At 39.9% G+C, this 27,124-nt stretch overlaps 1 protein-coding gene across 1 annotated transcript; it reads left to right on the forward strand.

Annotated features, from left to right (window-relative positions):
* Window positions 1-5,694: 5,694 nt before the first annotated feature.
* LOC126973694 (heat shock protein 75 kDa, mitochondrial) lies at window positions 5,695-26,705 on the forward strand. Its single transcript, XM_050821021.1, has 13 exons — window positions 5,695-5,929; window positions 6,011-6,159; window positions 6,261-6,422; window positions 7,620-7,855; window positions 8,715-8,824; window positions 9,855-9,928; window positions 10,756-11,032; window positions 12,205-12,274; window positions 13,318-13,465; window positions 15,610-15,737; window positions 22,566-22,753; window positions 24,273-24,504; window positions 26,495-26,705. Exons 1-13 carry the CDS (start codon window positions 5,815-5,817, stop codon window positions 26,667-26,669), a joined length of 2,064 nt encoding a protein of 687 aa, XP_050676978.1. The 5' UTR covers window positions 5,695-5,814; the 3' UTR covers window positions 26,670-26,705.
* Window positions 26,706-27,124: the final 419 nt, after the last annotated feature.

Consider the following 27,124-nt stretch of genomic DNA (forward strand, 5'->3'; position numbering starts at 1 on the left):
GCGAATCGCCTTCTCTTGATGGCACACCCGCCAAGAAAGCCGCGGCCACGACTGGCTCCACTCCCGCGTCCGCGCCCGCGCCCGCTAAAGCCCGCGTACCGCCTCCGACCAAGCGCCCGCCTCCTATTTTTATAGGAGACCGAGGCCGCTGGTTGGTTATCAAAAATAGGATCCCGAAGACGCTCTCCTTCCAGGCGAGGGCGTACCAATCTCTCATCAAATTAGAGACCAAAGAGGTAGCGGACCACCGCGCCTTGACATCTCTTCTTAGAGAGCTGAGTGTGGGTTTCCACACGTACGCCCTGCCTGAGGAGAAGCGTCTGAGGGTCGTTATTAGGAACGTCCCCAGATAGTTAGACGAGGCCGACATTCTGTCGGACCTCAAAGAGCAGGGTTACCCTGCACACGAGATGCACCGTATGCGCGGAACCACCAACAAACAACCATTTAACATGGTTCTCGTCGTCCTCGACCTCACGCAAGAGGGAAAGGAAATTTTTAATATTTAATCAGTTTGCTCCCTTCAGGGCATCCGGGCCGAAGCTCCTCGCAACCGCGGGGGGCCTGGTCAGTGTCACAGTGCCAGATATACGGGCACTCGGCACGCAACTGCGAACACACCCCGAGGTGTGTGAAGTGCCTCGGTAAACACGGCACGCCGGAGTGCCCTCGCAATGCGCGGAGCCCCCGGCCTGCGTCTTGTGCGGGGAGAAGGGGCACCCCGCGAGCTATCGCGGGTGTCCCAAGGCACCTAAACACAAGCGTCACCCAGGGCGCAGCCAGCCGCAAGGCAGAGCAGAGAAGGTGGAGTTCACTCCGACCTTCAAACCTGCGCCGCCTCCGAAGGTAAACGCCTGGGCGAGGTCTCCTCCGGCTGCCAACGCTGCCACAGAGGCCACTCTCGCGGCCCCCGCGCCCCTCCGGCCACCGCTTGCGTCCCGCCCGGCGGCGTCGGTCCCGCGACCGAGGCCACCGGCGCCCGCGTCCGCGGCAACAGGTAACCAAGGCGGCAGCACCTTTGCCTTCATGTTCGAACTGTCAGAGCTGTTCGACATAGATGAAATCACAGCCCTGGCCAGCAGGCTCGAGGCTGTCCGGGACGACCCGCCGTCGCTCCTGCAAGTATTATGGTAGACAACGGCAAAATATTCCGTGCCCTCACCGATATAGGGCGAAAGTATAAAAACATTCGCGATGCCTAATAACGTAAGCGGACGGGTTAAACCACATACGCTCCGTATAGCGTATTTTAACGCCCAAGGCCTTAAGCCTCAACTAGACTTGGTGAAGGAGTTCGCTCACGAACATCAATTAGACCTATTCTTAGTGCAAGAGACATTTCTAAAACCACGTATACACGATCCGCGTATCGCTAATTATAACTTAGTCAGGAATGATCGCACCACCCGTATGGGCGGCACCCTCATTTATTTTAAATGGTCTCTACACTGTATACCTATAGATCCTCCGGTCCTCACTAACATCGAGGCCTCTGCCATCCGGGTCAGTATGGCGAATCACCAGCCGATCACTGTTATTAAAGCTTATCTTCCGCCGAACAAACAAATATTAGACACAGATATAGAAGCATTACTCGGCTACGGGGCCGCAGTCATAGTGGGCGGCGATCTTAACGCCAAACACTCCAACTGGAACAGTGGAGCCACAAATAGAAACGGAATTTTATTAGATTCTCTCACAGACACGCTGAACTTTTCAGTAATAGCACCCGACGAACCAACACGTTATCCGGATAACGTCGCGCACCGACCCGACATTCTAGACGTTGCGTTACTTAAAAACGTAACGCTCAATGTAAATTCAATCGAGGTTTTTCACAAATTAGAGTCAGACCACCGGCCCGTCGTCCTAAATCTAGGCCCACCGGTTAAATTTCACCCACCGACGAAAACAGTGATCGACTGGCAACGGCTGGAAAAGAATCTCGAGTCTATCAAGTCCGACGACCTTGACCTTATACCGGACGTCATCGACTCGGTCGACACGGCTCACAGTGCTATCTCTCATGTGACGTCACATATACAGAATAGAATCAAGGCCTGCTCCAGGCAGGTTTCGACGATGCAACCGCATCGCCTAAACCTGCCTCCAGAGGTCAGGAACCTACTCACACAGAAGCACAGAGCCACCTCCGCTACCTACAGCGGGTGGTACGGGAACGTATCGCGGTACTCCGCGGCGAACGTTGGGACCGCTTGCTCGGCGACCTTAAGCCATCACATGTGGCTTTCTGGAAGCTGCCTCGTGCGTTCAAACATGAGCCGCCCACGGTCATGCCTCCTTTGGACAGACCGGGACTGCAGCCGGCGCTCGATGACGATGAGAAGGCTGAATGCCTCGCCGATATTCTCGAGAGTCAGTGCTCTCCAAATGCAGCAGCCGACCCGACACACGTTGACGAAGTTGATCGTGAAGTTTAACGTCGCTCCGCTCTGAGCCCTTCAGGCGATGTAATAAAACCCACCTCTTACGAAGAGGTGAAGCTAATCATTAAGGAGCTTCACTCCAAGAGGGCCCCGGGGCCCGACACTATAAACAATAGGGTTCTTAAGATGCTACCCTCGACTCTTATTACTTTATTGGTTACCATTTTTAATATTCTATTGTCTAATAGCGCGTTCCCCGAACAATGGAAGGATTCCATTGTTATCGGTATCCCAAAACCCAATAAACCTAAAGCTAATCCGAGTAGCTATAGGCCTATTAGCTTAATTAACTCGATCGGGAAACTTTACGAAAGATTATTTCTCGCGCGTCTTAATCATTACATCGCGGAGCTTAACCTGATACCCGATATACAGTTCGGATTCAGATCCGCTCACTCGTGTCCCCAGCAGGCTCACCGACTCACCGAGTACATTCTCATACGGCGTCAATTTCACGCTACCACTGCAGCCGTGTTTTTCGATGTCGCGAAGGCCTTCGACAAGGTATGGCACAACGGCTTAGTATTCAAGCTGTATCAACTGGGAGTGCCAGACAGGCTAGTGCGCATCATTCGAGCCTACCTTACTGATCGCTCCTTCCGATATCGAGTAGAGGGCACCCTATCCTCACCCAGACCCATCAGGTCTGGCGTGCCACAGGGTTCGGTCCTCTCTAGCGGCGAAGCAAACTTCCGCTCAAACACAAAGTGACGCTGTACAAAACCATCGTACGGCCCATACTGTCATACGCAAGCGTCGTTTTCGCGCACACGTTGCAACGTTGCACGTCGTTTGCAAGTAGTTCAAAATAAATTCACGCGCATGGCAACCGGAGCCCCGTGGTTCATCCGAAACGTTGACCTTCACCGCGACCTAGAGCTTCCGACGATAGCTCAACACTTTAAAGAGATCTCGCGACGCTTCTTTGACAAGGCGCCTAACCATCCCAACATCTTGGTTAGGAAGGCATGCGGGTACACCCCCCTTCACCATAGTCTCAACCCAATAAGACGTCCCAGACCCGGATGACGACATCACCATCGCGAACGCGACACCCACACAAACACCGACACAGACACGCACACACCGCCTTCGCAGGCGTAGGCGCGGTCAAACACCGCAAACCACTGGCACTCGTCACTCGGACGATGGCCAGCGGCCCGCACCCTAGATACACCACACATTGTTTTGATACCCGACGAGACGTTAGTCCTCGTCCTGTAATCGCTTCACTACACTCACTCACACACGGACTGACTGACGGACTGACATACACCACTTACACAATCACAAACACACTCCACAAACAGACACAAACATACATGCACACTAACATTTACACTACTTACACACATACAAACATACATACACACTAACATTTACACTACTTACACACATACAAACATACATACATACAATCATAAACACATAAATACACACTTACATACATTCACCAAAACATCACCACACTCGCCGGTGAGTGTGTTCTTATCACCTTTTCATCTTTCATCTTCATTTTCATTCTCTCTCCTTCCCACAAGCACACAGCCGGTCTGAGGTACGAGTCTCCTTAGGAGACGCCCCGCGACTGTTGTTGCGTAGTCTTTGCAGCCTCCACGGCCCACGTCCTACTTCGCTGTGAAAGCCAGAGCTGCTAACAGCACAGAGGAGGTTTTAGTCGGTATGGGGTGTCCTTACGCTTACGCGGACACTCGAGTCCGACATATTAGGCCCCGTTCCGGGGCGTAAATACGTAACAGTATTTCCTCCTCTCAAAAAAAAAAAAGCCCGACTCCCGACGCGTCATTCGAGGACACTCGGCCTTGCTGTGCGGTTGTGTAACGCGGAGCATATGACTGATCACGTGAGTATGTCTGCGATCGTCGAGAGAAAGTACGATGCTTGAAACTTCACTGCGATGACTACTGGTGATCTGTATGATTCTATGAGTTGATGTACAGCATTATGAAATGGTTCTTATCAAAGCTAATATTACGTTATACAAAATAAAATGTTCTTATCAGATCTAATACTACGTTATATAAAATAAAATGTTCTTGTCAGAACGAATCTTTCGGCATACGCTTATTACAGTTATTATGCACGATTACTATTTCTACGATCTATAATGCTACGTTACAAGTTAGCTATTAGACATTTGTATTAATTGATATTATTGGTTGTAGGTACAGCTACAAGCATAAAGGGGTTGAAATAAGGGACGATAGTTTGCATTGAAATTCATCATTTTCAGATATAAAACCATGAAACTTTGTATTTAGGCACTGAGAGGAAGTTAATAAACATTTCAGCGTTTTTGAAACTTTGAACTTCATGATGAAATACGAGATGAAAACAAATATAATCGGGAATGGATGTGTGAAAGGGCAATATTGGCGCCGTATAATGAAACCGTAGGCCAGTTAAATGAAGAAAAATGTTTGCCGTGGAGGGGGATGTTCGACAACACAATAACATTGTGTACCTCTCAGTACACAATGTTATTGACACTGATCATGTGACATCGTATTTTATCTCAACTCTTTATTCTTATCGAGAGAGCCTTTCCGTAAATTGAGGCTGAAAGTTGGTGTTCCAATCCTTTTGATGAGAAATCTTGATGCACCAAGGCCATTTAATTGTATACGCCTACAAATTACTCATCTGGGTTGCAAAAGCTATAATCTCGACTGGAATGGCAAAAGGAGATTTAATTCCCCGTATTCCAATCATTCCGACTTATTTGCTGTTTCAGTTAGAAAGAGTGCAATTTGCCCTGAAAGCAGCATTTCATTTGCATTTGATTGTACCTGATAATCGAGTTAAATAAGATCGAATATTTTCGAAAGCCATGATTCTATCACTTGTGTACAGGTTGCGTTTGGACTAAAAATATTTGATCAGTCGCGATCTACACATGACTTTACGATAATAATTTTAATAGATAGTACATACTTGATCACGATGACTGTTACTGACTAAAAAAAATTGTGTAACTGGTATACCCCGTCGTAACCGCACACACAATAGCTTATAGGTGCTTCACTTGTTAATATCACGGCGCGGAGTCCTTCTTTTTTTACTTGTCCGTGGTTCCAATTAAGCATCAGCACAATTCGGCATTGTGCGGCATTGAGTCGCACTATGCTCTGTTATTGGAAAACTACAATATTTACCACGCTAGGAGTATTTTTGTTCTGTGATATTTAGTCAATGAATTTATGAACTGTCAAAGTCAATACTCAATGTCAATCGAGAGTTTATTGAAGAAATCTGAATTGTGAAGAATTAATAAATATCATTTATTTAACCTAAACCGTAAAACTGCTAACAAGGATATTGAAATTCTTATTAAATAATTAATATAATGTCGGCACTCCGGGCAAGATTAGGAATTCCTATAGCGCGACGTTTACTAAATCAAACTTCCAAAGCGTCTAGGAACCGGACAACTATCAAATCATCAGCTGTTGAATCAAATTGTATGTTTTGGTCTAATATTTACCTTCTGTACCAAGAATATAAGAAAGTTCTACTACTAATCTAAATCTTTATATCTTCAGACAGACCGTTAGTATTAGTGACCAGATATAGTACTGCCTCCGATGAACAGCCATCGGAATCTAAAGGCAACCGGGAGAGGAAAGAGTTTCAAGCTGAAACTCGAATGCTTTTAGATATTGTGGCCAGATCACTCTATTCAGATAAAGAAGTGAAGTACATTTATATAATAATATCTTTCATAGATTTTTAAATTATTATATTGTCAGTCATGATAGAAAATTATTATTAACCTGTCTGTTATATTTCCAGGTATTTATAAGAGAATTAATTTCAAACGCAAGTGACGCTCTAGAAAAATTCCGCTATCTTACTGTGAGCTCTGTAGAAGAGTCTACTAAACTTGATAATGTGGACCGTGCTCTGGAAATAAGGCTCACCACAGACAAACAAAACAGAACCTTAATTTTTGAAGTAAGTATTAAATTGACAATCTTTCTATAGATTTCTTTATTAGATTGACTTCTCTGCAAGAACTAGTCAATAAGCTTGAAATAAAAAATAATAAATTAAATTTTTTATTATAATATAGCTCTGATTTTTTGGTATAATGATTTTGGAATTTTTTATTATAATGATCTCTCAATAATCAGTTGTTTGATATGAGCTGAACTCAAATTATTTTCCCAACTAGGCTGAAATCACTTTTGAATCAATGAGAAGAACAAACTGAAACTTATGGGCTCATTTTTTCTATCTATGTTGCACTTTTTTAAATGTTTGGCTTGACAATAATCTATTTTCTACTGTTATGTTATTTATTATATTTTTTTCATATATTTGATCATATCAAAACCTTAACAGCCTTTCAAGTGTGCCTCACATAGACTATTCCTTGCCTTGTTCTAAGGTTGTGCAACATACTATGAATTTGTGTACTAAACAAATTATGTTTAATTGTTATACTACCATAGTGCCCCAGGTAAATTGTTTTAATTTGTTTTTCTTATGAATAGTTATCAGTTGATAATTGGAATTAAGTGGTAGTGGATTAGAGACTGAGTAATATATTAACTTTGTTTCAAGACAACAAATAATCTTAATATATATGAATTACATGACACGTTGTTTGTCCGCGATGGACTCCTAAACTAATGAACAGATTTTAATGGGGATTACTTCATGGTGTGTAGTTTGGTTCAGCTTGAGAGATAGGATAGTTTTTATTTGATTTGGGACCCATATTTTCAATATTTTTTGTATGGACATATTTTCTATGAGAGTATTTAGTGACAAACGGTTTGACAGTTCCATTGTGAAACAATTTCATTATAACAACAGGGAGCATTTTTTACGAAATAATTCTTGATGTTTTGAAATATTATTGGCAAATTCCTATAAAACAGTATTTTTTTTTTCATTATCTACAGAATAATGTCTGTCGAGTCACCTAGTTATATTATATATATATATACAAAAAGAATTCTAAAGGAATCAATATTTAAAAAATAAATGCCTTTAATATATTTTATGCTTTCTTCTCTTAGGCAAGACATTTTTTGAACATTGAGGTTAGAATACAACTAGGTAAAAGTCGTTCTATAATTGCTTAAGTATTGAAACTACCAATTCAGATTTTGATTATTGTTAATTGTTGTTTAACCCGTTTAGGACTCTGGAATAGGCATGACAAAAGAGGAATTAACTGAGAATTTAGGCACTATTGCGCGGTCTGGGTCTAAGTCATTTATAGAAGAGATTAAGCAAAGAGGTGCTGAACAAGCGAATACCATTATTGGTCAATTTGGTGTCGGCTTCTATTCTGCATTTATGGTGGCTGATAAACTTGAGGTTTACACCAGAAGTTCAAAGAGTGGCTCTCCAGGATACAAGTGGAGCTCTGATGGGTAAAGAAATTTTAAATTTATTCTATTTTGAAGGTATATAAGTCATATTGTACAGGACTCAATGGTTCTTATATATATCTTAAAACAAGGCTGAAATCCAAGAGCAGAAAACAATAGGATATTTTAGTAAACAATTATACTTTAATAATATCCTTTTGGTATATTAGAATAAACAAGGGAATGTGATCAAAGTCATGTATATATTCTAATTCAAGTAGGTTTATGAAAACACTTTTGAATCACTAGTTTAATGTTTTACACAACCACCATTTTGTTAAGCTGTATGATAATATTTATCTACATAAAGTAAAGGTACCTGTCTACTGAGCTAGATGTTCCGGGTTGAAATTTCGGAAGGGGAACACATTTATAATATGATGAAAATGGCTGTTTGGTTCCCAGTCAATGGTGTTTATATATATTTATATATGCAGTGCCGGATTAACCACATAGTAAAAGTAGCAATTGCTACGGGCCCCACACGATAAGGCCTTTGCATATTTAAACACACTCATCTGCTTGGGCGTACTTTTTTGAATGAAACTTATTAAGATGTTGTATATTGAATTTACTTAATGTCACAAAAACTCGTGTAACTTTTCCAACTTAGACAATCCACGTCAGACACTCGGTAACAGACTATTTCCGATACAGATTAAGGGCTCTTTGAAAGAATTTGCTACAGGCCCCGCATTTGCTTAATCTGGCACTGTATGTCTGTATATTGTATTAAATATAATATTCTCTTGTGCTCATATTACAGTATAGGGCTAGATAGTTTGTGTAAAAAAAGTGTGTCAGCGGTAATATAAGATACACCAAAATACTTTTCTTGTAATTAATTATCACTATATTTTAGGTCTGGGACATACGAAATTGAGGAAGTGGCTGATGTACCAATTGGAACCAAAATTGTTGTGCACTTAAAAACTGACTGCAGGGAATTTTCCGATGAAGACACTGTCAGAAGTATGTACATATATTAAGTATACACATTATGAATTTTCCATATTCTACTATTTAATCATAGTTTTTACACTACCCTTTAGACATGGCTGCAACACACATGAAATTTCCTTCTATATTATAATAAAGAATGTAAAAATATTTCAATTCACAAAAACATTAATATGACATTTCTTACAATTTTTTTTAAATTAGGGACAAGACGAGTAGGACGTTCAGTTGATGGTAATTGATACGGCCTGCCCATTACAATGTGGTGCCGCTCAGGATTATTGAAAAACCCAAAAATTCGGAGCGGCACTATAATTGCGCTCGTCACCTTGAGACATAAGATGTCAAGTCTCATTTGCCCAGTAATTTCCTCTAACTACGGTACATAAAGTATATTTTTGTATATTTATTGCCTTATAAAAATGAAATCTGACAGTTATGGCCAAATTTAGGGGAACACAAGAGAAAGAGTCTACGCTTCTTGTACCGCAATGTATTGGGCAGGCATAAATTTTGTTTATACTTTCAAACGGCATAATGAAATATAGTATAAACCACACGAGTTGAAAATTAAAAGCCCTAAACTGATATGAAATAATATGAAATGATTATGCCTAAATGATATGAAAAAATTATGCCTGCAGCGATATAAACTGGCTAAAAAAAAATAGTGAACGCCATAATTTCAGAAGTTGGAAAGCCCTGAACTGTATAGTGCAGGAATGTAAAACCTTTCGCCCTATACTATTTTGAACCTCGCAATTCCATCTACTAGGCTCCGTAAAATTGTTAAATCTTTTAAAGGGGATTGTGTTATATTTTATAATAAACTCCCAAATGAAATTAAAATATTACCTATTAAAAATGATTTTTTCACTTTGTCTTTGAACACTTATTGTGCACGTTTACATTCTAACAAACACAATCTAATTATTTGCTGTAAGCACTTAAATATAATATAATATTTATGTATATTTTTAATTCTGTTTGCTACATGATCATACTCTAGATATTGACTGAAATGTTGAATTTGTTTTTTTAGATATTATAAAGAAATACAGCAATTTTATTGGCAGTCCAATATTCTTAAACAATGAGCAAGTTAACTCTATTAAGGTGAGTGTAAATATCAACACTATATTTTGTTATAAAATTTTTGAACGATGCGGGACTCGAACCTGCGTCTCTCGGGTTCCGTACGATCGTTCTTACCTAACTGAGCCAACCGTTCGAGTGACGCATTGTTCGTAAATTTTGGTATGTCTTGTTCAACTGTCAGATTGGTTGAGGTTTGGCCAGTTGGTGAAATCTCTCGGACAGTACCCGAGAGGCGCAGATTCGAGTGCCGCATCGTTCATAAATTTTGGTTACAAATTTTAATTTGCTTTTCCTTGCGCTTAATGCTTGCTGCACAGAGATTTTATATTAGGTTCCAATTTACTTAGCTTTAATCTCAATTCCGCGTTGTGTTATATCAAGTTGATTTTTTTATCAGTAAATCATTTACAGCAGTGAAGATGGAAACAGTAGTAAAAGTATTCGTGCACATTCTTGGAATTTGCCTTTTTTGTTAAATTTATCACTGATATCTAGCATTGCATTTAAATAACCCAAAGCGAAAGGGTTAATGTCGTGTCGAGTCCATTTTTAAATTGCCCCCCTTAACTGTCAAATTGCCCCCCTGTGGGGCGTGGGTCCCACGTTGAGAAACACTGTTCTAAAGTATAGGATAATTATTATGGTGAACATATTGACAGCTAAACTGTCGTTCAGCAAAAGTAGTGCGAACTATGGCTACAATAAAAAAAAAAACAAATTACAAATTTAACCTATTAATTGAAATAATAGAGAAAAAAAAGGAAAAGAGAGAAAACACAAACATTTACATGTATGGCATAATAATCTTTGACGTATTATCTCAGAATAAACTTTATTTCTTCTAGCCTCTATGGTTGATGGAACCCAAGGAAGTTACCCACGAGCAGCATGTGGAGTTTTATAGATTCATCGGCAATTCATATGATAAGCCAAGATTCACATTACACTATAAAGCTGATGCACCGTTGAGCATAAGGTCAATACTGTATGTGCCCGAAGGAAAGCCAGGCCTCTTCGAGATGTCCAGGGACTCTGATGTGGGCGTGGCCTTATATTGTAGAAAGATTCTCATCAAGAGCAAGGCTGAAAATATTTTGCCGAAGTGGTTAAGATTTGTTAAAGGTAATTACATAAAATTTTATTGTACCTGGCACGGACGAGTAAAAATAGAAGGACTCCGTGATATTAGCAAGTGAAGCACATTTATGCTAGTGTGTGTGCGGTTACGGGGGATACCAGTTACACAATTTTTTCTCCCTTAAATTATCATATATGGCCACAAATACTTATATAGTATTGTTTTTACATTTTATCACAATGCTCGACGGCATTTTTTAAAATATTTTATTGCGACGCAAACGTGACAGATTCTCAGACGATGGCAAATCTCATAATGGTGGCCGATCGGCTTGTATTAGTGTAAGTGTGTGTGTGGGGCTATGTATTTACACGTTTACCGGCTTTTTTTGGCGCTTCACTGTTATGTACGGTGACACGGAGTCCTTCTTTTTTTACTCTTCCGTGGCACCTGGTGATATTATGAAGAAATCAATTACAAAAGATACAGGTCAAATAATTTAAAGCATTCTACCAACAAATACTGTTTAGATAGATAAAGAGTAGGAGGCTTTCTATCTTTATTAATATATACAGGCTGTCCCAAAACTCAACGATAACCTGGTACCGGGCGAGAGGCCAAGGTATACCAGTTAATAGCAGTTTTATTGGCAAGAAAAGTGGCAAGTGTTGTACTATTTTGAAATCTAGACTAAATGGGCCATCTTTTAAAAAAACTTGCCATAGGTAGTGTAGTACATTTTTTTTCCAACGTAGAGTGTCAAAGTTGACTGACATAAATTTTATAAACCATAACTCGTCAAAATTTAATTTATTTTACTTAGTTAACAATGATTATTACTTTCATTTGTGGTTACCATTAATAGCACTGTTATTTGAGATAACATTATTAAAAAAATCACTGTAAAATTGTGAAAATTGCGATCACAATACCTAAAAATGCGACAAAGGGTGACAAATTTTTAACAATTTCGAAAAATGTCTATCATCGCTTGACTAAGTGACATAGATTTTTTTTCTTATTTTTTTCATAACTGTTATACCTTGGCCTCTCGCCCGGTACCAGGTTATCGTTGAGTTTTGGGACACCTGTATAAATCCAGTGTCCTGATGTTTGTTTCCAGTGAACTCCTAAACTAATGAACGGATTTTAATAAGGATTACTTCATGGAGTGCAGTTTAGTCCAACTTGAGATATTTATGTTTTTAATTTTCAGGTGTTGTTGATTCTGAAGACATTCCATTAAATATAAGCAGAGAAATACTGCAGAACAGCGCTCTGATCTCGTAAGTTGTTTTGTATGTTACTGGTTAACGAGCGCGGGGCTCAATTGATGAGGTACCACCTACCTCCAAGATTGTAATAAATGAGCCTTCAATCGAATGTTTCTTTTTAAATCCAAGTGAGGAACTAGGTTAGGTGTGATAACCTGGTATTACGCTCTCCCGCTTGCTCATTGGGTCATTTTTGAAGTGAAAACTTATTTAGCGGCGTTGAGCACTTTTCTTGGGATGGGTATAAAATGTTAAACTCGCGTCAGGACACGTGACCTGATCGAAAATTCGTAAGACAGGCGTTGAAATTTTGGATGAAAGTTGATTTTTCTGAGAGGTAAACTTTGTATGTAAAATAATTGTAATAGTTCTGATGTTTAATATTTTGTGTAATATAAATTGTCATTTTAGTGTACGATAGCGCAATAAATAAAAATTGTTTTTCACCACATAAATGAGTACTTCTATACTGATAAATTAAGCAATTCGTGTGAAATTACTACCTAACCATTCAATTAGATTTGAAAAGGAGGTGAGTTTTCTTCCGTGTAAAAATAATATAACAGAAAATGTGGTATTTCCTTTCATTTTTAGTAGGTAATACATATTTTTGCAAAGATTGATCCTTTCTATACTGATAAATTAAGCAATTCGTCTGAAATTACTACCTAACCATTCAATTAGGTTTGAAAAGGAGGTGAATTTTCTTCCGTGTAAAAATAATAAAACAGAAAATGTGGTATTTCCTTTCATTTTTAGTAGGTAATACATATTTTTACAAAAATTTATCCTTAACAGCAACTGACTCCATTGATCCAATTATACAGATGTAATTTTTTTGAAAAATCATAAGTCGATTTCCGTCAAAAGTTCAAGAAATTAAAAAAAAACTAAATATTTAGTTAGTCCTTTCACGACTTTTCTCTAAGTCTCGTAGTTTCCGACTTGGCTATGACCGCCCTTCTCAAGAAACCACCCTGTAGTAGATAATTTAATGTTTGATTCTCGTGTTAATTTAGGTAAATACTTGTAATTATTATATTTACAATTTGCAGAAAGCTCCGCCACGTTCTTACAAATCGTTTTCTGAAGTTTATGATTGATAATGCTAAAAAAGATCCAGTCAGTTACGATGCGTTTTACAAGGATTACTCATTGTTCTTCAAGGAGGGAATTGTTACCAGCCAGAGTCCACTTGAGAAGGTAAAATCTTTGTAATAAATCTCCTTACTATAAAATTATTGCATACTTCAAATTTCTTCAGCTGTGCTGTGCCAATCACGTATCAGCTGGTTTTAAGACTTTTTATGTTTTAAAATATACTCGCGTGTTTATTAAGGCGACAACGGCTTGGCCTAAGAATCATATGTAGAAGGGGTTGGTAATTTAAACTCACATAATAATACTGTTACATCTGTATTTTAAAGTTTCTACTTAGAATTACAATATATACTTAAAATTAAATGACAATTAGTGAAGAGTTTCCCCTTACAATTCACAATAAGAAATGTCTACTCGAACTTAGCGCTCTGGCTTATATAGGGCACGACCGTCTACCGTGATGGTAGACTACCAACTGTTAGTTGGCACTGCTGTAGTGCCAACTTACACCAATCAAGTTAACTAAAGATCTAAATATTATGTGCTATTTATTATAGTTATTTGTAATCATAGTGATGATTATATTAAATAGCATTTAAATATTAACATCAGTTAAATAAATGTAATTATTATTAATTGGGATATCTTATGGCAGTTCATGACGTTGGTAGCGCTTGTTAACATATCAAGTAATTAATATAATAATATTGCTGACACATAATAATTAGTAAAAGTAGTTATTTAGCACTCAATAATTTTATATTAAACTAGCTGACCCAGCAAACGTTGTATTGCCGATATTAAAATCGCGATACAAATGTAACTGTTGATCGTAGATGGGTGAAAATTTGAAGTTGTGTGTGGTTTTTAATGCTGACTCATAATCAAACAAATTAAAAAAAAAATAAAAAAAATTGGCGTGGATTTAAACATTTAAGGGGATGAAAAATAGATGTTGTCCGATTCTCAGACCTACCCAATATGCACTCAAAATTTCATGAGAATCGGTCAAGCCGTTTCGGAGGAGTTCAAACACCATGAGACGAGAATTTTATATATTAGATTATATATATAATCGCTTATAAAATGCTCACAGAATACCGTTTATTTATTTACGGTGTGTGTGGATGATGCAGCTATTGTACTCAATAACTTTTGTTTTGTATTAACTTACATTTACTTTTTTGACTTACTCGTGTAAGGCATTAACTAAGTGACGTTTGAGTATGTTTGTTGCATCACTTTACATATTATATTATAATTGAAATGATTTGTAAAACGATGAAAATGGAAAAAGGATTTTATCTACACCCATGCTTTAAATCCTCTATTAAAGATTCTGAAACAGTTAGCTTATTGCCAACATTAAAACACCCAATGTTCTAATAACCATTACATCATCCAAACGAGTGTTGTAATGTTGTACTGAATTTCATAACAACACTCCTATGTTTTTTTTATCCCTTCATGCGCAAAGAGTTTCAACATACAGCCACATTCTTATTGCTCGATGCGTGGTATTTGTATGAATTTCAAAAAAAGAACATTTTCGTTTACGCGCTCTCCAGACTCGTAAAAAATAGTAGGTTATTCGAATCCCCGCCATTTTTCTTCGATAATTTTATTGTTTTGTTTACAAAAAATGAGCGATTCATTTTAAACGCTGCAAAAGAACATTATATTCGAGTGAATTTTAATTATTGCACTATACAAAATGTAAATTACTACTAAAATAAATAATTGTTTCATTAATACTTAGTTTATTTGTATATAATCAGTAATGAATGATATTAGGTAAGTAAGCTAACTGTTCCAGAATCTTTTAGAGGATTCATTTTCTGGGTGTAGATAAAGTCTTGTATGCAACTGTTGATAATTAGGTATTAAAACACTCATGTGATACTATTATCACACTATTATAAATCCACATTCGTGTTTTAATACCCCTTATTACACAACAGTTGCATAAATAACTATTAAAAAATGGAAATGAGTTTTATGCTTTTTCTCATTAGCTCAACTGATTCAAAAAGAAGAAAAAATGTTTTTTGACATTCATAAGTGACATTTCCGTGACCTAGATGAATAAAGTGATTTTGATTGGATTTGAATCTTAATAAGCACTTTCAGTGAAATGTTCCTCGAATTTGCGAATGCATATATAATTCTAACATTGTCTAAACGTTTATTCAGTAGTTTAGCTAGATAGTTTTAAGAGTGATTAATTTTAAATCTTTCATACTTAGGAAGAAATTGGCAAGCTGTTAAGGTTCGAGTCATCAAAACTTGAAAGTGGTGTGAAGACATCATTAGCTGACTATATTGCACGTCAAGGCAATAATCAACAGGAAATATACTATTTGGCTGCCCCGAGGTAATTTTTAATACCAGTTCTGTAATGTGGACCATAATAGAGTTTCTTGGCGCCGCTTATTCTCTCTCAGAGCGCGATTTGTTTCCGAAGCGGTAGTAGTATCTAGTGTATTAGAAATGACATCAAAATGAATTCTAAAGGAATCAATTTTGAGAAAATAAGTGCCTGTTATACCTTTTTATATATAATTAATTATAAGTTTAAGCTTCATTGATATTATTTCGTCTCTTTGAACTTTTAATTGTAAAAAAGCAAATGTTAAAAACTTAGATAATTTATACTTCTAGATAGAGCCGCTTGCTTCTGGACAACCAATGATAAGAGGCCAGGCTTATTTACATTAGTGTGCGTGACAACTCGGGATTTGCATTTCACTTTGTGTTGGTGTGCGTGCATTGCTCAAAATAGAGGTGTTAACTTTGACAGTTATGTCAATTTAAATTTTTTGATGTTTTCACAGCTGTCACAGTCTATCTAGACTTAAAAATAGTCAAATTATAAGTGGACGTATTCCAGAAAAACGTTCCAAACCACAATCGTGTCGAAATTGAGCTAAGAACACAAAGCTGGTCACGTGATTCATATTAACGGACTAATAAAAAATTGCAGCCCTACTGTCACTCTTTAAATTACATCATGACTCAGTAGCCCAAACCACATGTATGGAATACACTAATATTTATTAACCTTTTAACACGAATTCCTTTTTTTTATGGAGTAGGAGGACAAACGAGCGTACGGGTCTCCTGTTGTTAAGTGATCAACGCCGCCCACAATCTCTTGCAACACCAGAGGAATCACGGGAGTGTTGCCGGCTTTTAAGGAACGTGTACGCGCTTTTTTTTGAAGGTACTCATGTCGTATCGACCCGGAAATACCGCACAAGGAAGCTCATTCCACAGCTTTGTAGTACGTGGAAGAAGATCCTTGAAAACCTCACTGTGGAGGACCGCCACACATCCAGATGGTGGGGATGATATCGTAACTTATGGCGTGTCGTGCGAAGAGCTTCCCAAACTTATTTTAACTGTGACGCCCTTGGGAAGTTGCCATATTTTTGCGACATCGTCTTTACGTAGTTGTAGTTTTAGCCTAATAACAATTTGTCAGAAAAATTCCAAAAAGCATGATATTTCATCTATACTAAAATTATAAAGCTACAGTGTTTGTTTGTTTGTTTGAACGCGCTAATCTCTGGTAATACTGGTCCGATTTGAATGATTTTTTCAGTGTTGGGTAGTCCATTTATCGAGGAAGGCTATAGGCTATGTCAAAATTAGGGATCCGTAATAAATTTGCTATTTAGTAACACAAGGTGTAAAATCGAAAACCTATTTTTGCGTGCGCTGCAAAAACTATTGACAATAGAACAAAATGATGTACAGGCTATAATATAGGCAATATTTTATTACTTATAAAACTATCGCGTGAATCATACTTTATATGGCAAAACAACGTTTGCCGGGTCAGCTAGTTAGAAAATTAAGAACATAACATAAAGACAAGAATGAAAGCAAACAGAAATGATAAAAAGCAAACACACCCTTTCTTATCTCTTTTCGTTTGGTATTGGTAATGAGTAGTATGTACTAGCTTTTCTGTGTGTGTGAGTGTCTCAAAACGAGGCTCAATTTTTGAAATTGTAAATCTCGTCTCTGTCTCTAAATTTGTTTTCGATCTATACTTGTTCTTGTTTAAGACGAGCAGTTCGTTCAGCTGATGGTAATTGATACGCCCTGGCGATTACAATGCAGTGCCGCTCAGGATTCTTGAAAAACCGCTGAAAATTCTGAATGGCACTACAACTGCGCTCGTCACCTTGAGACATAAGATGTAAAGTCTCATTTGCCCAGTAATTTCACTGGCTACGGCGCCCTTCAGACCGAAACACAGTAATGCTTACACATTGCTTCACGGCATAGGCGCCTTTGTGGTACCCATAATCTAGCCGGGATCCTGTGCAAAGGAGCCTCCCACTGGTGGTAACTACTGCAACTGCGGAGAAACGATCCTGGCACGTGTATGTCGCGATACCGTATTGGCTCGGTCATATCCACACAGATCAACCTATTTGGATCACCTCATCACGCCCCTGAGATAATACAGCGGCGCCCCAGAGCGTCGCGACGCACACAAGCTGTGCCTTAAAATGTGATGTTTGTGGCTTGGAACGTTTTTCAGGAACTAAGTCCAATTATACTTAACAATTGTTGATTTCAATTCTTCACAGTCTGAATAAACGATGCTATTTTTAGTATCGCCCTGTGCAGCCCCGGGGTGTAAAAAGAATAGGGTAGTCCCAGGTCCAAGGGTGTCGTAAGAGGCGACTACGGGCTTTTTGAAAGTGGGAGAGTCACGCTGCTGTCTTATGACGTCAGCACAATCGGGCCAGACTCGTCCGGGTTACTTACCACACTCGCACAGAATACCGGCGTCAAGTAACGGCCTAGTGCCGCTATGTTTCGCATAGGTTAGTGTCGAGGACCGGAGGCCATTCCCCCCCCCCCCGTCCTTCCCCCTCCCCCAACAAAATATGAGAGCGGTATTTAAAGAGAAATTACCCCAGGAGGGTACCGGCTCTTGTAGAGCCGGAGAATCCCTCCCCGAGCATTCGCGCTCGGGCTGCCCCTCGTATTCTGGGGAGGGCACAGAACCGCGTATGTCACAGGACAAACAGGGCAGCAACACCACGGCACCCCGCTCCACGCTTAATGTGGACTTTTGTAACATCCGGGGAATTCACTCCAACTTAAACGCCGTCCACCACCACCTTGCGACGGCGCAGCCGGCCTTGTGTTTCCTTACGGAGACGCAGATATCTCGACCTAGCGATACGTCATATTTAACGTACCCCGGGTACAAAATTGAGCATAATTTCATGCCTCATGCCGGGGTATGTGTGTACGTTAGGGAGGATATCTGCTGTCGCCGTCTCGGCAATTTTGAGGGTAGGGGCCTGTCTACTCTCTGGCTGCGCGTAGATTTAGAGGACCGCGTCCGCATCTATGCGTGTGTCTACAGGTCCCATAGTGGTAACGCAGAAACGGATCACCTCATGGGCTGCGTTCAAGCGGCATTTGATGACGTGCTTGCTCAGATCCCCTCTGCTGAAATCGTAGTCTTGGGTGATTTCAACGGGCACAATGCCGAATGGCTTGGATCACGTCCCACAGACTACGCAGGGCGATCTGTGCATAATTTTGCATTGGCGTATGGTCTGTCCCAATTGGTTGAGTCGCCGACGTGGCTCCCGGATGTGGATAGCCACATGCCGTCTTTACTAGATCTTCTGCTGACTACACATCCCGATGGTTACCAGGTCTCTGTCGACGCCCCTCTCGGAACGTCCGACCATTGCCTGGTCAGGAGTGTAGTGCCTATCCGACGCCAACGTCGCAGACCACCAGCGAACCGCCGCGTTTGGCACTACAAGTCAGCAGATTGGGATAGGATGCATTCCTTTTTTGCATCCTACCCTTGGGGCAGGGTTTGTTTCCCTTCGGATGATCCTAGTGCCTGCGCCGTTGCAGTAGCCGATGTGATACTGCAGGGCATGGATATTTTTATACCAAGCTCTGTAGTACCGATCGGTGGCGGATCACAGCCCTGGTTCGATGCGTCAGTTAAAGCAGCATCTGACTGCAAAAAACAGGCGTATCGAACTTGGGTTGCGGCGCTGGGCTCAAAGGATCCGAACTGCAAAGTTCTGAAGAGGAAATATAGCCGTGCCTCCAGATTTTTTAAGCGGCAAATCGCCCGTGCGAAATCGAAGCACGTCGTCAAAATTGGCGAGCAGCTTTCCAGTTACCCGACCGGAACACGCAAATTCTGGTCGTTGTCGAAAGCTGCTCTTGGTAACTTCAACCAGCCGTCCATGCCGCCGTTGCACCTGAGGAATGACACCCTGGCCCATACGGCAAAAGAGAAAGCCGATCTCCTGTGCACTCTTTTTGCCTCCAACCCGACTCTTGACGACAACGGAAAAACACCGCCGACCATCCCGCGGTGTCAGAGCTCCATGCCTGAAGTACAGTTCCGACGGAAAACTGTTAGGCGAGCTCTGTTTTTGTTGGACGTCATATAGTCGAGCGGGCCGGATGGCATTTCTCCAATCGTGCTTAGAACGTGTGCCCCTGAGTTGACGCCGGTGCTAACGCGTTTATTCCGGCACTCTTATTCAAAAGGCGTAGTCCCTGATTCATGGAAGTCAGCCCTTGTTCATCCGATCCCAAAAAAAGGAGACAGTTCGGATCCGGCAAACTACAGGCCTATTGCTATTACCTCCCTACTCTCCAAATTTATGGAGAGCATAATTAACCGCCAGCTCTTGGCTCTTTATACCTTGAGGGTCACCAGTTGATCAACGACCGGCAGTACGGCTTTCGCCATGGTCGGTCGACTGGCGATCTTCTGGTATACCTAACACATAGATGGGCGGCGGCTATTGAAAGCAAGGGGGAAGGCCTGGCAGTTGGTCTGGATATAGCGAAGGCCTTTGATCGTGTATGGCACAAGGCGCTCCTCGCAAAACTTCCATCAATTGGGCTTCCCGAGAGCTTATGCAAGTGGACCTCCAGCTTCCTCTCTGGGCGCAGCATACATACGTCGTTGTCGACGGTTATTGCTCGAATCCCAAGACCGTGAACGCTGGAGTGCCCCAAGGCTGTGTGCTATCTCCCACGCTGTTTCTTCTGCATATCAATGATATGTTGGACACCGCCAACATGCATTGCTATGCAGACGACAGCACTGGTGATGCCGTATACGCGGGCCATGCAGGTCTCTCTCGGGAAAACGTCGACCAGTGCCAGGAGAAACTTGTGTCTTCTATGGAGTCCTCTCTCGAGAAGGTCGCGGAATGGGGTAAGTTGAACCTTGTCCAATTTAACCCCCAGAAGACTCAAGTTTGCGCGTTTACCACTAAAAAAAACCCATTTGCCGTATCACCGCTCTTCGAGAACACTTCCCTTAAAGCCTCGCCTAGTATCGGAATACTGGGTCTCGAAATCTCGAGCAATTGCCAATTCCGTGGCCATCTGGAGGGCAAAGCCATACTGGCTTCAAAGAAACTGGGCGTCATAAATAGAGCACGGCAATACTTCAAGCCGGCCCACATTCTAGCGCTCTACAAAGCGCAGGTCCGGCCTCACATGAAGTATCGCTGTCATCTCTGGTCTGGCGCACCCCAGTATCAGCTCGATCCATTTGACCGCGTGCAACGCAGAGCAGCTCGAATTGTCGGGGATCCAGTACTCTGTGAACGGCTGGATCACTTGGCGTTGCGTAGAGACGTCGCTTCATTGTGTGTCTTCTACCGCATTTATCACGGGGAGTGTTCCGAAGAGCTGTTCAACCTGATTCCTGCCGCCGAATTTCACCTTCGCACGACACGCCACAAGTTACGATATCATCCCCACCATCTGGATGTGTGGCGGTCCTCCACAGTCGGTTTTCAAGGGGCTTTCTTCCTCGTACCACGAAGCTGTGGAATGAGCTTCCTTGTGCGGTGTTTCCGGGACGATACGACCCGAAGGTACCCAAACTTCAAGAAAAGCGCGTACACCTTTCTTAAAGGCCGGCAACGCTCTTGTGATTCCTCTGGTGTTGCAGGAGAGTGTGGGCGGCGGTGATCACTTAACACCAGGTGACCCGTACGCTCGTTTGTCCTCCTATTCCATAAAAAAAAGTATCACCAAAATGAATAATAGTTACTTTATCTATACATATATATAAAAATGAATTGCTGTTCGTTAGTCTCGCTAAAACTCGAGAACGGCTGGACCTATTTGGCTAATTTTGGTCTTGAATTATTTGTACTTGGAATTAAATAAAAACAACAATATTTTTTACTTTGACGTGTCCCCGTCGTTCGGAAATCAAATTGAAAGAATAGTTTAAAATGAATAACTTATTAGAATTTTTATATCTTTCTAACTTTCTAAGGACGTAAAAAATAAACTATTTATTAATTTAGCTAACTATAGTTAGTAGATTAACTACAGTTGTTAACTATCTATCAGATAAAAGATTAATGATAACTGGTTAACGATGCCGAGGAGAAGACTACCTGTCAGGTCGTCGCTGTCAATCAAACGTGCGAAGAGCTACCTCACGTGCTAACCGCAATGATGACTAGAGAGAGACAGATCAAACAAATAGTCATATTTCTATGTCAGAATTGCTTTCTTTAGTATATAGGCTTAGGCAATGAAGTATATAGGCTTAGAATGCAACGAGTTTGTGCACAACAAACAGCCATAATATTGTCATTCAAGCTGACAAAACACCTGCCGGTGAACACTCAAGGAGGTTTAATTCATCCGACATTGACGTAGTGGCTGTGGGAGATTTACAATTCTAAAGAAATTATTCTTATTTCCTATTGGCCGTTTTCAATAACCTATCTATCCTAAGTGTAACTTACTAGACGTAGACAAATCTATGCTTTTACGCTTACTTACATTTCAATAACCTATTGACATTGGACTCTAACTATATTGGACATAACTATGGATAGATAAGTTCTTGTCATTTAACGGTGACAGCAATGTATCCGTAAGGTTAGATAGGTTATTGAAAACGGTCGTAAATTTGTTTAGTATGGACATATTTTCGATGAGATAATTTATTGACGCACGGTTTGACAGCTCTGCTGTGAAACAATTTCATTATAACAACAGGCAGCATTTTTTACGAAATAATTCTTGATGTTTTGAAATATTATTGACAAAATCCTATAAAACAGTATTTTTTTTATTATCTACAGAACAGCGTCTGTCGGGTCATCTAGTTTAAGTATATTTTTAATGAACTGTCAACGATTTACAGCCGCGAACTAGCTCAGATATCGCCATACTACGAATCTCTGAAGAAGCGCGATGTGGAAGTGTTGTTTTGCTACGAGATGTACGACGAACTCGTGCTGTTAGAGCTGAAGCAGTTCGGCGGACGAGCCCTGGTCTCTGTCGAGAATGACATGCAGAAGGACCCAGCTGACAGTTCGGACACAATCATTGGTGAGTCCAGTCTGTGGATCTAACTAGTCATAGTTGAGCTTTGGAATATGCAATCATTGCTTACCGTAGGTATCTGGTATCTTGCGTAAGGAAAAATTTTATGAGTGAGTGTTAAATAGAAGTTTGGTTATAAAATAACGGAACCAAATAAAACTAACTTAACGTTAACACTAGTGCTATATTTATATATGTTTATAACGAGGTAGGCACTGCCTAATTGCCTATATGATATGCACGCCTCTTAGTGAGTCATCAAATATGTAAACATCACACAGGTACTGGCACAATACACTAATGGAACAGTACTTTAACTTCAAATTTTTTACCAGTGGAAGGCTCCTTTGCACAGGATGCCGGCAACATTATGGTTAACACAACGGTGCCTATTTCTGCGGTGAAGCAGTAATGTGTTTCGGTCTGAAGGGCGCCGTAATTAGTGAAATTACTGGGCATGAACGTCCTGCTAGTCTCGTCCCTTTATCATAAAGTAAAATACTGCGCCCGCACACATACCCACGATTAGCAGTACCGCTAAGCAAACTTGGGGAAACAAAACTATTGAGTGCCACGTCGTACGCCGCCGAGACTGGTCGCTGTCCGAGTTAAATTAGCTATTTAGCACCTTCCGCGTCGTAAATCTCTTTGTATGTACCAACCCTAGCGCTCCGCCCAACCGTAGGTATAAATTTCAAGGAGACCGCTATGTGTTTCCCAGTGGGAGACTCAATAATACTATAATACAATCTATCTTTATATATATATTTCTTGTGTGCGTGTGTATGTCACTGAACTCCTCCTAGACGGCTGGACAGATTCTAATGAAACTTTCTGTGTGTATTCAGGTGGATTCGAGAATGGTTTAGATTCACAATTGAACTACCTCCTAAACGGCTGGACCTATTTTGATGATTTTTTTGTGTGTTGCAGTGAATTTGAGATTGGTGTGTGTCTTGAGGTGGATTTGAGAATGGTTTTGATTCACAATTGAACTACCTCCTAAACGGCTGGACCGATTTTGATGATTTTTTTGTGTGTTGCAGTGAATTTGAGATTGGTTTAGATTCTCAATTCCGTCGGTATAATATACTTATCCTGCTCATGTGTATTTAAGTGGACTCCTCCCAACGGATGGACCGATTTTTCAAAATTAAGACGTGTGTACAGGACAACGTCTGTTGGGTCCACTAGTATATATATATAAATTGCTGTTAGTTAGTCTCGCTAAAACTCGAAAACGGCCTGACCGATTTGGCATGTTTCGTCTTGAATTGTTCATGAAAGTCCAGAGAAGGTTTAAAAGGTTAATAAATATGAAAATGCTCGGAATTTTGATGTGATGTGATACATATTTTCTATGAGAGAATTTATTGACGCACGGTTTGACAGTTCTGCTGTGAAACAATAATTTCATTATAACAACAGGTTGCATATTTTACGAAATAATTCTTGATGTTATGAAATACAAATTATATACAGAACAACGTCTGTCGGGTCAGCTACTAATTAAATATATTTTCAGGGAGTGATGACTTGCAACAGGGGCAAGTGGGCGAGTTGATATCATTTCTCAAGACACTCCTCGTCGGAAAGGTATTCGAAGTGAGAACAACTAACAAGTTGGACTCACACCCGTGTGTTATTGTGGTCCCGGAGATGGCAGCCGCGCGACACTTCATCAGAACACAAGCCCAGGCGCTGAGTGAAGAGAACCGCTTTGCGTTACTTAGACCACAGCTGGAGATCAATGCTAAGTATGTTATATCTTATATCTTTAAATGAGCAATTCTTGTATACATATATATAATCTGAATATCGAAACCGGCTCAAACGATTTTCATAAAATTTAGTACCTATACAGGTAATTTCGGGGGCGAGAATAAGGTAGCTAAAAATGTAGTTTTTTATCCGTATTTTAATGAAAAACTGCTACAATGACATTAGAATACAACGGTAAATTTCGCCACTATATACAAGGCTATAATAGCTCAGATGGGACATTGGGTGATCCGGAAAGCAGAAGACCCCGGTTCGAATCCAGATTTTTCAGTCCTATTAGTTTTTTTTTGTTCAAGTTTTGTACCCTCTTAAATCCGAGCAAGGCTCGGTCGACCAGATATATTTTATTTGATTAGAGCAAGTATCACGTATTTAAATTGTTGGCGGTAATATCAATAGGCTTGTAGTTATCGGATCGACGACAAAAATCTTTGATCTGTCATATATCGATAGATACGGAACGTACAAATTGCCCCATCGCTTCGTATTGCTTCCGCAGGCCGATGACGTAACTGCAAGCGTAACCAATACCTACGACACGAGTGCATAGTCTTAAATCCTCGTTTTCGTCTGCCTTCCAGTTGACCGACTTGTATTCGCGCCACTGTGATCGGTTCAGTATGCAAGCCATGCGAATTGACTAGCAGTTGTCTAGTTATATTTTTCATAACTACCCTCCAACAAACGAATACACCAATCTAGTGTATTATAATGTTACGATTACATTAAATATAGAAGTTATGTTTAAAATCTAACAGTTGCTCTGAATGTAGATTTTGAAAGGCGTCTGTATATAAATACTTAGCTTGTATGTTAGTTAAGCATTTAAGATAATGTACCTATGTTTGATGTTGTTTAATATGAATAAAGAATTTATAAAATCGAAAATCGATGGACGAGGGCTGACTTCCATGTATCCTCATAGTGCGTTTTAGGCTGCATTTAGTGCTCTACCGACGGTGAGCGCTGACGTCGGTCGAACCGAAGCGCGTATCGGTTGCGACCATGTTGCGTTTAGTACTCAGCTGACAGGAAACTTTACTGTGCGTGTACAATTATTGCAATATATTATCGACATAGTGCGTCAGTGGACCGAAATGCGTCGGACCGACGAGCTCGACCTACCGAACGCATTCATATGGTTTCATTGTTATAGCTACGCATGACCTACGTCAGTCCGTCGAGCACTAAATGCTTAAGGCTTTGAGTATGAGTATCGGAATAAATGCGTTATCATAGAAGTCAACTAGGCTCACGTTCCGTGAACTATATATAGGATCCGATGGGGTAGTTTAGTGTCTGAACTGTGCTTCAGACATATAACTCGAACACCGATGCAGTAGTAGTTTAGGGCAACTTTGTTTAATTCAAACTTAGAGCATGCTCAACTCATCTGATGACCAATGTTATAGAGGTCGCCTCTTGCCCATTTACCTAATCTTATATAAAAAAAAAGGAAAACCCTATCCAAAATATAATTTATTAATAGACAACTAACTAGCTGACCCAGCAAAAGTTGTATTGCCAATTAAAGTAAAAAAAAGTAAATAATTAAAATTTTGGGGTGTAATAAATAGATGACGACCGATTCTCAGATCTACCAAACATATCGTGCTACAATTATTGTATTCGATTGCCATCTTGCGGATCTGTGGGTGGTCCAGAATAATATAAAATCGCGATTAAAAAACAGGGATCGAAGAAGGGTGAAAATTTGAAAATGTTTGTATCTTTCAATGCTGAATCATAATAAAATAAAAATAAATAATATATATTCTTAGGGATGGGTCACCCTTATCATTTAGATGTATGAAAAATTCTCAGACCTACCGATATGCACACAAAATTTCATACAAATCGGTTAAGCCGTTTCGGAGCAGTTTGGTAACAAACACCGGGACACAAGAATTTTATATATTAGATTAAACAGTATAACATAATGAATGAATAAAATTATTGTTACAGGCATCCTATAGTGAAGAAATTACATAAGCTTATATCAACTGATAAGGATCTTGCTAACATGGTCGCTCAACAATTGTTCTCGAATGCCATGGTCACCGCTGGACTAGTCGTGGATCCAAGGAATCTTATCACAAATATTAATGACCTCTTAATGAAAGCTTTGGAGAAGCACTAGTTATGAACTGATATTTTAATAAATTACTTAATTGTTGTTATATTTTTTATTTCATAATGTTAATTCCGAATGTAGTTTAGATATGATTTTAATAACGGGTACATTTCCTACTAATATTATAAATGTGAAAGTTTGTATGTCAGGATGTATGTTTGAACTTCTTTAACGCAACATCTACTGAATAGATTTTGATGAAACATTACAATAATATAGCTTACACACCAGAATAACAAATAAGCTATAATTTATAAAACTATAGTGTGAATTATACAAAATATAAAAGAAGTGTGATTGTTACTAATGAATACAACTAGCGCCATCTCTTATCAACTAGCAAGGACAAGATCAATACAATTTATATGGCAAAACAATGTTTGCCGGGTCAGCTAGTTCTTAAATAATGTTATTCTTACTAATATTATAAATGCGAAAGTTGTGTGTGTGTATATTTGTTA

Source organism: Leptidea sinapis, chromosome 30, assembly GCF_905404315.1.
Source record: "Leptidea sinapis chromosome 30, ilLepSina1.1, whole genome shotgun sequence".
NCBI classification, from domain to species: Eukaryota; Metazoa; Arthropoda; class Insecta; order Lepidoptera; family Pieridae; genus Leptidea; species Leptidea sinapis.

What these genes read in the sequence shown, in the direction of transcription:
- LOC126973694 (XM_050821021.1), top strand. Translation starts at nt 5,815, where the DNA reads ATGTCGGCACTCCGGGCAAGATTAGGAATTCCTATAGCGCGACGTTTA. An exon ending in ACAGAACCTTAATTTTTGAA is followed by an intron (nt 6,423 to 7,619) that starts GTAAGTATTAAA and finishes TAACCCGTTTAG; the next exon opens with GACTCTGGAATAGGCATGAC. An exon ending in GCCAGAGTCCACTTGAGAAG is followed by an intron (nt 13,466 to 15,609) that starts GTAAAATCTTTG and finishes TTTCATACTTAG; the next exon opens with GAAGAAATTGGCAAGCTGTT.